This window comes from Ictalurus furcatus, chromosome 15 (genome assembly GCF_023375685.1).
Source record: "Ictalurus furcatus strain D&B chromosome 15, Billie_1.0, whole genome shotgun sequence".
Lineage (NCBI taxonomy): Eukaryota > Metazoa > Chordata > Actinopteri > Siluriformes > Ictaluridae > Ictalurus > Ictalurus furcatus.
In genome coordinates, this window is record NC_071269.1 from 26,374,208 (window position 1) to 26,386,488 (window position 12,281).

At 39.3% G+C, this 12,281-nt stretch overlaps 2 protein-coding genes and 1 long non-coding RNA gene across 3 annotated transcripts in view; 2 read left to right on the plus strand and 1 right to left on the minus strand.

The window, feature by feature from the left end:
* The window catches only part of LOC128618966 (uncharacterized), a 1,208-nt gene extending 773 nt beyond the window's left edge, over positions 1–435 (plus strand). The window contains exon 3 of the long non-coding RNA XR_008387850.1: positions 39–435. This is a non-coding gene — a long non-coding RNA (uncharacterized LOC128618966). The remainder of the gene's footprint in view (positions 1–38) is intronic.
* LOC128618964 (PTB domain-containing engulfment adapter protein 1) overlaps positions 1–835 on the minus strand; it is a 4,364-nt gene extending 3,529 nt beyond the window's left edge. Inside the window, exons 1-3 of the mRNA XM_053642706.1 lie at positions 748–835; positions 240–319; positions 58–129 (exon numbers count right to left, since the gene is read on the minus strand). Of these exons, the coding sequence (XP_053498681.1) occupies positions 58–129; positions 240–284 (117 nt within the window). The 5' untranslated portion in view covers positions 285–319; positions 748–835. The remainder of the gene's footprint in view (positions 1–57; positions 130–239; positions 320–747) is intronic.
* A 7,383-nt stretch (positions 836–8,218) lies between these two features.
* twist3 lies at positions 8,219–9,220 on the plus strand. The gene is made up of 2 exons (XM_053642707.1): positions 8,219–8,270; positions 8,363–9,220. Exon 2 carries the CDS (start codon positions 8,429–8,431, stop codon positions 9,014–9,016), a length of 588 nt encoding a protein of 195 aa, XP_053498682.1. The 5' UTR covers positions 8,219–8,270; positions 8,363–8,428; the 3' UTR covers positions 9,017–9,220.
* Positions 9,221–12,281: the final 3,061 nt, after the last annotated feature.

Consider the following 12,281-nt stretch of genomic DNA (forward strand, 5'->3'; position numbering starts at 1 on the left):
AATCTGCATAAATCTGCATAAATCTGCATATTAAACAGATGAGTGAGTGATGAGGACCTGCAGTGCTTCTGCCGCCTCCATCAGAATCTCCATCCCGGTCGGACGCACGACCTCGATACGGCCGAGGAACTGAGGAATACACACACACACACACACACACACACACACACACACACACAAACAATTATTTTTGTGTTTACTGAGCAAACACCTGCTGTTGAGGTTAAAACAGCACTCACTTTAACAGAGAAAGAAATTTCACTCTCATTTTCATTGTCACTCATCGCTGCTCTCCGACACCCAGGGAAAAAAATACAACCTGAAAAACATCATATATATCCAGGGTTATCAGTCATACTGTCTCTATATATCACACACAGACTCCACTCACACTCAGAGATGGGAAATGTGAACACACACACACACACACACACACACACACACACACACACACACACATATATATATATATATATATATATATAATCACACACTCGTCACACACTCACATCACACACACTTACTATAATCACTGAAATTTTTATAACTAACTACGTAGACGACAATAGAACCACATGAGTAGAGCGATTGCAATCTTTTAATTCCCTCTAACAATGACCTGCTCTCTACACTCCCTCTCTCTGACTTTTCATTATAAGTCTTATAAAGTCTAAGACTCTTTATCACACACACACACACACACACACACACAATAAAGTGCATTAAATAGAATGTAAAAACACTTACTTTCTCAGTGTGAAGGTTGTGACGAACTCGTCCTCACCCTGACGTTCTCTCAGCTTTATAGTCTGAAGTTAATGACTAACTGAACACTGCGGTTCCTTATTGCAGCGTCTCCGGGTGATTATCAACTCTGATCATGTTTACTGCAGCTTATAATCATTACCTAAGATAAATAGAAAAAGTTGTACACAGCAGCTCTGCTCGTACTTACACAGGAACAACATTCATGAAATGTATCAGTCAGGGTTTAGACCTCATCATAGCACAGAGACAGCATTAGTTAAAGTAGTAAATGACCTTCTACTGACCTCTGATCAGGGTTGTGTCTCTCTGCTTGTGTTACTCGACCTTAGTGCAGCTTTTGATACTATAGATCACACTATTCTCCTTGATAGATTAGAAAATGTTGTTGGCATTAAGGGAACAGTCCTCTCCTGGCTCAGGTCTTATCTGACCGATCGTTATCAGTTCGTAGATGTAAATGGAGACTTCTCCACACATACCGAGGTTAAATTTGGTGTTCCACAAGGTTCTGTTTTAGGCCCACTGCTTTTTACTTTATATATGCTACCTCTAGGTCAAATTATTCGTAAACATGGAATTATCTTCCACTGTTATGCTGATGATACACAGCTGTATGTTTCAGCGAAGCCAGAGGACAGACAGCAGCTTAGTAAAGTTGAGGAATGTGTAAAGGACATTAGACGTTGGATGATTATTAACTTCCTTTTACTTAATTCTGAGAAGACAGAAGAACTTGTACTAGGACCACGTGTAGCTAGAAGTAATCTTTCTGATCTCACAGTAACTCTGGATGTTCTTTCTGTGTCATCATGTGCAGCAGTAAAAGACCTTGGAGTGATTATTGACTCCAGTCTATCATCTGATGCTCATGTAGATAACTGAATAATTAATTCATTTATTCAGTTCAGTGTTATTAGTGTAGCGTGTTTAACAGTGGACATTGTCCCAGAGCAGCGGTACAGAAATATATACATTCAGGATATAGATGTTAAATGTATGAATTTATCTCTAATGAGCAGCCAGAGGAGACGTGGTGAGGAAAAACTCCCCGAGACGATATGAGGAAGAAACCTTGAGAGGAACCAGACTCAGAAGAGAACCGTCCTCATCTGGGTGACACCGGATAGTGCGATTATAAATAAATACACCCCTTCTATAAATGTACTAATACTACATGCTCAAATAGTGCAGTTGTATAAGCAGGAAATTCATTACAGTTTCTACAGGAAGTCTGTTGTGTTGAACTTCTCCACTGTTCACTGATGGAGACTCGAGTGCAGAACTGTTTGTGGTGACTGTAGTCGTACACATTAACACACATAATAACAATAAACACTAACACACATTTCCTGAAAGAAACACTGAGCCTGAGGAAAGCTGAGAGGGACATTTAAATTATATCCATTTGTAAAAGGGGTTTATAAAAGTGACCTTGTTCTGAACTTGGTCTGAGGGGTTTTGGGGGAGAAGGGAACTTGGTCTGAGGGGTTTTGGGATGAGTCTTGCAACTTTTATAATCTTAGCAGAAAATAGCACAATTTCTAAAAGGGAAGAAGAGTAATGATGGACACCACCACTAGATGGAGCTGCTGAGCTGCTGAATGAAAGAGACAGGTGGAGAGACTTTAAACTTCTCCCCTTGTTTAAGGGTACACTCGGTCACTCAGCATAGGTTCCTGACTAATCTCGTTTTTCTGTTGAGAACTGCAGAAGTGAGAAGTGCACTTGGTTTTAAAATAATTAGAAGAAGTACACTTGGCTTGAGAATTATTTGGAGAAGTGCACTTGGTTTGAGAATTATAAGGAGAAGTGCACTTGGTTTAAAAATTATTGGGAGAAGTGCACTTGGCTTTAAAATTATTTGGAGAAGTGTACTTCGTTTGAGAATTATAATGTAAAGTGCCCTTGGTTTTAAAATTACTTGGAGAAGTGTACTTGGCTTAAAAAATTATTGGGAGAAGTGCACTTGGTTTGAGAATTATTGGGAGAAGTGCACTTGGTTTGAGAATTATTGGGAGAAGTGTACTTGGTTTGAGAATTATTTGGAGAAGTGCACTTGGCTTTAAAATTATTGGGAGAAGTGCACTTGGTTTGAGAATTATTGGGAGAAGTGCACTTGGTTTGAGAATTATTGGGAGAAGTGCACTTGGTTTGAAAATTATTTGGAGAAGTGCACTTGGTTTGAGAATTATTTGGAGAAGTGCACTTGGTTTGAGAATTATTGGGAGAAGTGCACTTGGTTTGAGAATTATTGGGAGAAGTGCACTTGGTTTGAGAATTATTGGGAGAAGTGCACTTGGTTTGAAAATTATTTGGAGAAGTGCACTTGGTTTGAGAATTATTGGGAGAAGTGCACTTGGTTTGAGAATTATTGCGAGAAGTGCACTTGGTTTGAGAATTATTGCGAGAAGTGTACTTGGTTTGAGAATTATTGGGAGAAGTGCACTTGGTTTGAGAATTATTGGGAGAAGTACACTTGGTTTGAGAGTTATTTGGAGAAGTGTACTTGGTTTGAGAATTATTGGGAGAAGTGCACTTGGTTTGAGAATTATTGGGAGAAGTACACTTGGTTTGAGAGTTATTTGGAGAAGTGTACTTGGTTTGAGAATTATTGGGAGAAGTGCCCTTGGTTTGAGAATTATTTGGAGAAGTGCACTTGGTTTGAGAATTATTGGGAGAAGTACACTTGGTTTGAGAATTATTGGGAGAAGTGCACTTGGTTTGAGAATTATTTGGAGAAGTGCACTTGGTTTGAGAATTATTGGGAGAAGTGCACTTGGTTTGAGAATTATTTGGAGAAGTGCACTTGGTTTGAGAATTATTGGGAGAAGTGCCCTTGGTTTGAGAATTATTTGGAGAAGTGCACTTGGTTTGAGAATTATTGGGAGAAGTGCACTTGGTTTGAGAGTTATTTGGAGAAGTGTACTTGGTTTGAGAATTATTGGGAGAAGTGCACTTGGTTTGAGAGTTATTTGGAGAAGTGTACTTGGTTTGAGAATTATTGGGAGAAGTGCACTTGGTTTGAGAATTATTTGGAGAAGTGCACTTGGTTTGAGAATTATTGGGAGAAGTGTACTTGGCTTTAAAATTATTGGGAGAAGTGCACTTGGTTTGAGAATTATTTGGAGAAGTGCACTTGGCTTTAAAATTATTGGGAGAAGTGCACTTGGTTTGAGAATTATTTGGAGAAGTGCACTTGGTTTGAGAATTATTGGGAGAAGTGCCCTTGGTTTGAGAATTATTTGGAGAAGTGCACTTGGTTTGAGAATTATTGGGAGAAGTGCACTTGGTTTGAGAATTATTTGGAGAAGTGCACTTGGTTTGAGAATTATTTGGAGAAGTGCACTTGGTTTGAGAATTATTGGGAGAAGTGTACTTGGCTTTAAAATTATTGGGAGAAGTGCACTTGGTTTGAGAATTATTTGGAGAAGTGCACTTGGCTTTAAAATTATTGGGAGAAGTGCACTTGGTTTGAGAATTATTTGGAGAAGTGCACTTGGTTTGAGAATTATTGGGAGAAGTGCACTTGGCTTTAAAATTATTGGGAGAAGTGCACTTGGTTTGAGAATTATTGGGAGAAGTGCACTTGGTTTGAGAATTATTGGGAGAAGTGTACTTGGTTTGAGAATTATTTGGAGAAGTGCACTTGGTTTGAGAATTATTGGGAGAAGTGCACTTGGTTTGAGAATTATTGCGAGAAGTGCACTTGGTTTGAGAATTATTGCGAGAAGTGTACTTGGTTTGAGAATTATTGGGAGAAGTGTACTTGGTTTGAGAATTATTGGGAGAAGTGCACTTGGTTTGAGAATTATTGGGAGAAGTACACTTGGTTTGAGAATTATTTGGAGAAGTGCACTTGGTTTGAGAATTATTTGGAGAAGTGTACTTGGTTTGAGAATTATTGGGAGAAGTGCACTTGGTTTGAGAATTATTTGGAGAAGTGCACTTGGTTTGAGAATTATTGGGAGAAGTGCACTTGGTTTGAGAATTATTTGGAGAAGTGCACTTGGCTTTAAAATTATTGGGAGAAGTGCACTTGGTTTGAGAATTATTTGGAGAAGTGCACTTGGTTTGAGAATTATTGGGAGAAGTGCACTTGGTTTGAGAATTATTTGGAGAAGTGCACTTGGCTTTAAAATTATTGGGAGAAGTGCACTTGGTTTGAGAATTATTTGGAGAAGTGCACTTGGTTTGAGAATTATTGGGAGAAGTGCACTTGGTTTGAGAATTATTTGGAGAAGTGCACTTGGTTTGAGAATTATTGGGAGAAGTGCACTTGGTTTGAGAATTATTTGGAGAAGTGCACTTGGTTTGAGAATTATTGGGAGAAGTGCACTTGGTTTGAGAATTATTGGGAGAAGTGCACTTGGTTTGAGAATTATTTGGAGAAGTGCACTTGGTTTGAGAATTATTGGGAGAAATGCACTTGGCTTTAAAATTATTGGGAGAAGTGCACTTGGTTTGAGAATTATTGGGAGAAGTGCACTTGGCTTTAAAATTATTGGGAGAAGTGCACTTGGTTTGAGAATTATTTGGAGAAGTGCATTTGGTTTGAGAATTATTGGGAGAAGTGCACTTGGTTTGAGAATTATTGGGAGAAGTGTACTTGGTTTGAGAATTATAATGAGAAGTGCCCTTGATTTTAAAATTATTTGGAGAAGTGCCCTTGGTTTAAAAATTATTGGGAGAAGTGCACTTGGTTTGAGAGTTATTGGAACGGGTCCTGCAGCTGTTTAAGCGCTAAATCATTTCCATCAGCGATCAATGAGATGTTCCTGTCTTGAACGAAGTGCACTCCAGATGCGCACTCTGACTGACATTAAGGGGCTTTTTGGAAAAATGCAGCTTCAAAGTGAACTTGAGGAAATTCAAACACGACGAGCAAAACTCTGTAAGACAGTCCGTGCACTTCAGCTTCAGTTTAACAAGGCGGAAATTTGAAAAACGCAAAGACTGGGGGGATGAAAGGAAGAAAGAAAGGAAGAAAGAAAGGAAGAAAGAAAGGAAGAAAGAGGAAAATCTGCACCAGAAGATGAATTAATGTTAATGTTAAACTGCTAAGATACTTTTACAGAAATATTTTTTTTCAATATCACGAGCTCATGTTTAATTTGAACTCAAATGAAGGCTGAATTGAAACATATAAATACGTTTTATTCGTAATACATAATACATACTTAAATACATTTTATTCGTAAATTTATTTGACGTTATTTTTCTGTCACTTCCAGGGGGCGGCTGTGGATCAGGGGTAGAGCGGGTTGTCCACTGAGTTTGTGGTTTGATCCTCAGCCTCTCCAAATGCCTAAGTGTCCTTGAGCAAGACACTAAACCCCAAGTTGCTCTCAATGGCAGGCTAGCACCGTGTGTGTGTGTGTGTGTGTGTGTGTGTGTGTGTGTGTGTGTGTGTGTGTGTGTGTGAGACACAGTGTAAAGCCCTTTGTAGAGCTGCTAAGGTTTAAAGGTGCTATATAAGTATAGATTCCCCACTTCCACCATTCCCCATGTTCCTTCTTTACATCCTCAGCGAGAGGAGACATGGGACGAAACTGTGAACTGGAGGAGATGAGAAGATGTCCACGTCTCACACACTTTAAACACTGCTGTAATGTCCACATGTGGACGCTCTGATGACTCACTGTGATCTGAGTAAATAAAGTAAATAACGATCTGATCCTGTTCAGACTGCATGCTGGAATTTACACAGAATAAAGCAGATCATCAGTGGAGTCTCTGCACCAACACGCTTTCTGTTAGACATTAATCAAATGAAAGCCGTCTGTCCTTTAGGCTTCGTGATGATCAGTTTGTGTGACACAGATGAAGAGCTGGACACAGGATGAGAGCACAAATGGAGAATATTAGAGAGAGAGAGAGAGAGAGAGACAGAGAGAGATAAGCCTTGTGTATAAGAGTAAATAAACCATGTGGTTCAATGACAATAACGCACAGAGCTACGTTAGTGATGTATTCAGCTGTAAATGCAGTGGCTGTAAATTATTGTACACTCATCTCCATGATCTTGTGATCTCCCTGGACCCTTGAGATTAAACTACTTCATCTCGCACCTGACAGCTCTGCTCCTGCTCACCATCTGACCTCTGGAACTGATCTCAAGTTCTCCCAAACCACCCCATTGTTACTCACCAGCTTCCTGTAGCTGCTGCATCAGATGCAGATGCTCACCTACGAAGACAAAAATAGATCTCTACCTGCCTTAAAGCACTTGCTTTGCACCATGCTCCCTCCGATCCTCTAGCACTACTCGACTGGACCCACCATCTCTCAGGGTAAGAGAATAACCTGCATCAAGGCTCCTCTCTGTCCTGCAAAAACTTCCCCTGGCTGGAGGTCAGCTGAGTCACTGATGAAGAGTAAAAACACATCTCTTCCCTAAGCACTTAAATGATCACTAATTAATAAATAAGTTAACCCTTGAGTTGTGTGTTTTCTTGCAGTGCTAACTCTCTCGACAGTACTCTCACACTCTGGTGTGTGTGTGTGTGTGTGTACAAGCATGAGGACGTTTCTAATGGAGACATGAAGCACTTGTGTATAATGAACGTCTGCTAAAGTTTCAAGTTTATTTGTCAATTGCACAAAATGTCAGGGACTGCTGTACTGAGGCTCAGGTATTCAATATAAAAAATATCATCAGAAGATGAGGGGGAAGGAGAGGAAGGAACAGGACAGGGAATTATGTACGAATACAATATGCTGCACATACAAATAACGCAGAATATATTAGAGAACTGTTATGCATGCCTAGTAAGTAAGTAATTAAAGTGCAGATCCTAACTGCAGACAGGGGAATATGTGAATGAGTGCAAAAGTAGTCAAATAAATAGTATCTGTGTGTGACGTGTAGTGTCTGAGCAGTCCTCTATACACATGTAAATGTGCGTACACACTATATTTCTGAATTTGAGTGTTTTCTTGCTATAATGTCGGAATTGTTCATGTACGAGTGAGCGAGGCTGTTTAGAGTCAGGCTCGGCCCTAAATTTAAGAAATCCAAAATTGGAAAAAAAAAATTTCAGCTTCATCGGTTTCACAATCAACAAATAATAATAACAATAATCTGCTGAAGACAAACACGCTTTTAAAGTGAATCTTTCCCTGAAAGCTCCAGAGAAGTGTGTGTAGTGTTTTTTTTTTTCGAGTCGTGTGTGTAGACGTGTGATTTCGGAGTGTGAGATCTGGATTTAATAAAACACACACCACTTCAGGAGAACCTACAGCAACGCAGCACACACTCCGGCCTCATCCTTAATCACACCTCCATATTTCCATCCTCCAATCAGAGATGAGTCCCAACACTCATTTTGTTTACTTTGAGCTGGGCGTGTCCTTGAATGTGTCCAATCAGAGATGGTGGTGGGTGGAGCCTGTGAGGACCAAGCTGGTCTTTATAAATGTACTGGAAACCAGATGGTGGTTAAAACTGAAGCTGACTGAAGGATCAACAACAGAATTCTGATCTTTAGGCAGTAAATACACAGGTACGGTATTTTTAAAAATTATTTACTGAACTTTTGAAAACTCACGCTGAAACTCTGAAATGTTTAAATCGAAACTTTTAATTATGTTTAAGCTGTAGAGAGAAAAGGCAAGCGGTAGATCAGGACCAGAGGACCACAGAGACAGAAGAACATCTGCCATGAGAGAAGAGGATAGCTGTGGAGATTTCCCCAAAGGTGGAGTGATTCCCCGGGATGAGGACGAGGAACGACGCAGTAATAAATGTCCCGTTGTCGTGACCCGAAAACGACTGACAAGCCCTAAGAAGGAGCTCAGCGCTGATCTGCTTGCTGAAGATAAAACCGTCACACCTTCTATCCCTAAACGTCCCAAAAAGAGTTCTCCATCTCCTTCATCCTTGTCCTCGTCCTCACTGGTGCCATTGGTGAGCTCGGTGTCTCCGCTTCCTGGTCAGCAGTTTGAGGATCTTCACTCTCAGAGAGTCATCGCGAACGTGCGGGAACGTCAGCGCACACAGTCTCTGAACGACGCCTTCGCCTCGCTCAGGAAAATCATCCCCACGCTGCCATCCGACAAACTGAGCAAAATTCAGATCCTCAAACTCGCTTCGCGCTACATCGACTTCCTCTACCAGGTGCTGCAGAGCGATGACGGACAGATGGACACCAAGATGGCGAGCTGTAACTACCTGGCACACGAGAGACTGAGCTACGCCTTCTCCGTGTGGAGGATGGAGGGAGCCTGGTCCATGTCGGCCACTCACTAACTCCAACACCTCGTCTGATTCACATTAACTCTGTGAAACCAGAGACACTCAGCTGGGTTTCATAGTTTTAATTAATGCTACTAGTGTTAAGCTCGCCCAATTACCATGACCACGCCCCTCACCCTGGCCACGCCCCCTTCACATTATCCTTAACAAGTCTAGTGTCCAACAAAAGTCTTTCCTCGTCTAATCTCCATAATTCAGTGTTCTTCTGACGCTTCCACTTCCTGGTTCTATTCTCTGACCAATCAGAAACAAGTTTATTGTTAATGTGTTTATTATGGGCTGATTAGCGACGCCACTGCTAACCTTAAGTCCATTCCTCTTTTAAACATCAACAACACTCCTGACCTTTGACCCTGAATCTGATTCTCTCTCTCTGCCTGAAACCAAGTGCATTGTGGGTATTCTGTAGATTACATCACAGGGACACTAACCTGTTGCAGTGCATTGTGGGATTTCATGAGTAAACTGAACTGTAAATCGTCCACTTCTGGAAAACAAACGCAAAACAACAAAACTCACACAGCACTACAGGTGAGTCAGTATGTGTGTGTGTGTGTGTGTGTGTGTGTGTGTTATTTTGATGATTAAACAATTAGACATTAGAGAAACATTCTCTAAGCATCATAATAAAAAATGTAATTAGTTAGTTAGTTAATTAGTTAGTTGGTTAGTTAGGTAGTTGTTAACATAAAAGTAGTGAGAACTTAAGTGTATTAAGAATATTAATTGCAGAAACTGGATCAATTTCTGAATTTCATTATTAAAACTTTATTGTGCAGAATTATTCTCTAACAACAAATTTGACATTTCAGATTTTGTACATTTACGTAAATTTTCCTATACAGAAGAATAATACATATATGAATAATTAAGGCTACAGAGTGATAGATAAATGTGTATAATAATCGTCTAGCAGCTGTGAATTAACCTGCAGAAAAATAACATTTTAATTTCATTATAATCATTTAGCCTCAGTGCAGTTTTATTATTTATTATTTATTTATGAATTTATTTAAATGTTTTATATTCCTGACATTAACGGACATTTAAGACACAATACAAAGAGAATCAATTTATTAATGTGGAAACTAAACAATAACGATTTATTGATTCATAATACTTTTTGCTAATTTAATGTCAGTGGTTAAACTCATCTTTAATTAAACAGCTACACTGATATTATTATACACTAATATTATTATACACTGATATTATTATAATACACTAATATTATTATACACTGATATTATTATACACTGATATTATTATACACTGATATTATTATACACTGATATTATTATAATACACTAATAGTATTATACACTGATATTATTATACACTGATATTATTATAATACACTAATAGTATTATACACTGATATTATTATACACTGATATTATTTACGGTGGTGGAGTACAGAATATTTAATAATAAATTAATGCAGAGATACATAAAAAAACGATAGATTTTCTTCTGAGTAAATTTAATTAAGATTTAAATAAAATTAATTAAAATATTACAAGATTATTATTTTTATTATTATTATTATTATTTTATATTTGTTATTTAGTTAATGTTGCTTTATGGACATGTTTCTGTCTGCTTCAATCTATTGTTATTTACTGAAAAGCGGAAAAGGAACTTTTGTTTAAAGATGCAATAAAAAATATAAAATTTAATGGAATTTCTGTTTCTAATTAAAATAACACTATCACAAGTAAATAAAACAGCTGATTTAACAGTGAACGCACACACACACACACACACACACACACACACACACACACACACACACACACTGTGGTGTAATCAAAGCCTGCGGGCGCAGACATGCAGGAACCTAATGATTGGAAACAGTTGTGGGGCGTAAAGAGAGGAGTGTGTGTGTGTGTGTGTGTGTGTGTGTGTGTGTGTGTGAATAGAAAAAAAAACATTTATTGCTTTAAGTCCCATTTTAAACAATCTCCTGTACGTTTATGTTTCGCATCTATCTCTCTCTCTTTTGGTGTGTGTGTGTGTGTGTGTATGTGTGTGTGTGTGTGTGTGTGTGTGTGTATGTGTGTGTGTGTGTGTGTGTGTGTGTGTGTGTGTACAGTAGGGGAAAAATTAATCTCGGAAATACAGTTGTTTATCATAATATATATAATTTAATATATAATTAATCCAAACAACTGATCAACACCAACATCAACACTGGGATTAAATCAGAAGATCTGAGATCAGAATTAAATCAGTCAGTAAATTGAATAAACTGAGCTACAGTTTGATCAATAAAACATCAGATGAGAGAAAATGCACTACGGCGTGTCTGTTAGGTGAGAGTGTGTGTTCTCAGACAGTACGGGGTGTGTGTTAGGTGAGAGTGTGTGATAGTTGAGAGTGTGTGTTCTGAGACACTACAGGGTGTATGTTAGGTGAGAGTGTGTGTTAGGTGAGAGTGTGTGTTAGGTGAGAGTGTGTGATCTCAGACACTACAAGGTGTGTGTTAGGTGAGAGTGTGTGATCTCAGACCCTATGGGGGTGTGTGTCAGGTGAGAGTGTGTGATCTGAGACACTACAAGGTGTGTGTTAGGTGAGAGTGTGTGATCTGAGACACTACAAGGTGTGTGTTAGGTGAGAGTGTGTGATCTGAGACACTACAAGGTGTGTGTTAGTCGAGAGTTTGTGATCTGAGACAGTGTGTGTTGTGAGACACTATGGGGTGCATGTTAGGTGAGAGTGTGTGATCTGAGACACTACGGGGTGTGTTAGGTGAGAGTGTGTGTTCTGAGACACTACAGGGTGTATGTTAGGTGAGAGTGTGTGTTAGGTGAGAGTGTGTGATCTGAGACACTATGGTGTGTGTGTTAGGTGAGAGTGTGTGATCTGAGACACTACAGGGTGTGTGTTAGGTGAGAGTGTGTGATCTGAGACACTAAGGGGTGTATGTTAGGTGAGAGTGTGTGTTAGGTGAGAGTGTGTGATCTGAGACACTATGGTGTGTGTGTTAGGTGAGAGTGTGTGATCTGAGACACTACAAGGTGTGTGTTAGGTGAGAGTGTGTGTTATGTGAGAGTGTGTGTTCTGAGACACTACAGGATGTGTGTTAGGTGAGAGTGTGTGATCTGAGACACTACAAAGTGTGTGTTATGTGAGAGTGTGTGATGAGACACTATGGGGTGTGTGTTAGGTGAGAGTTTGTGATCTGAGACACTACAGGGTGTGTGTTAGGTGAGAGTGTGTTAGGTGAAAATGTGTGTTGGTGAGAGTGTGTGATGTG

What these genes read in the sequence shown, in the direction of transcription:
- twist3 (XM_053642707.1), top strand. Translation starts at nt 8,429, where the DNA reads ATGAGAGAAGAGGATAGCTGTGGAGATTTCCCCAAAGGTGGAGTGATT.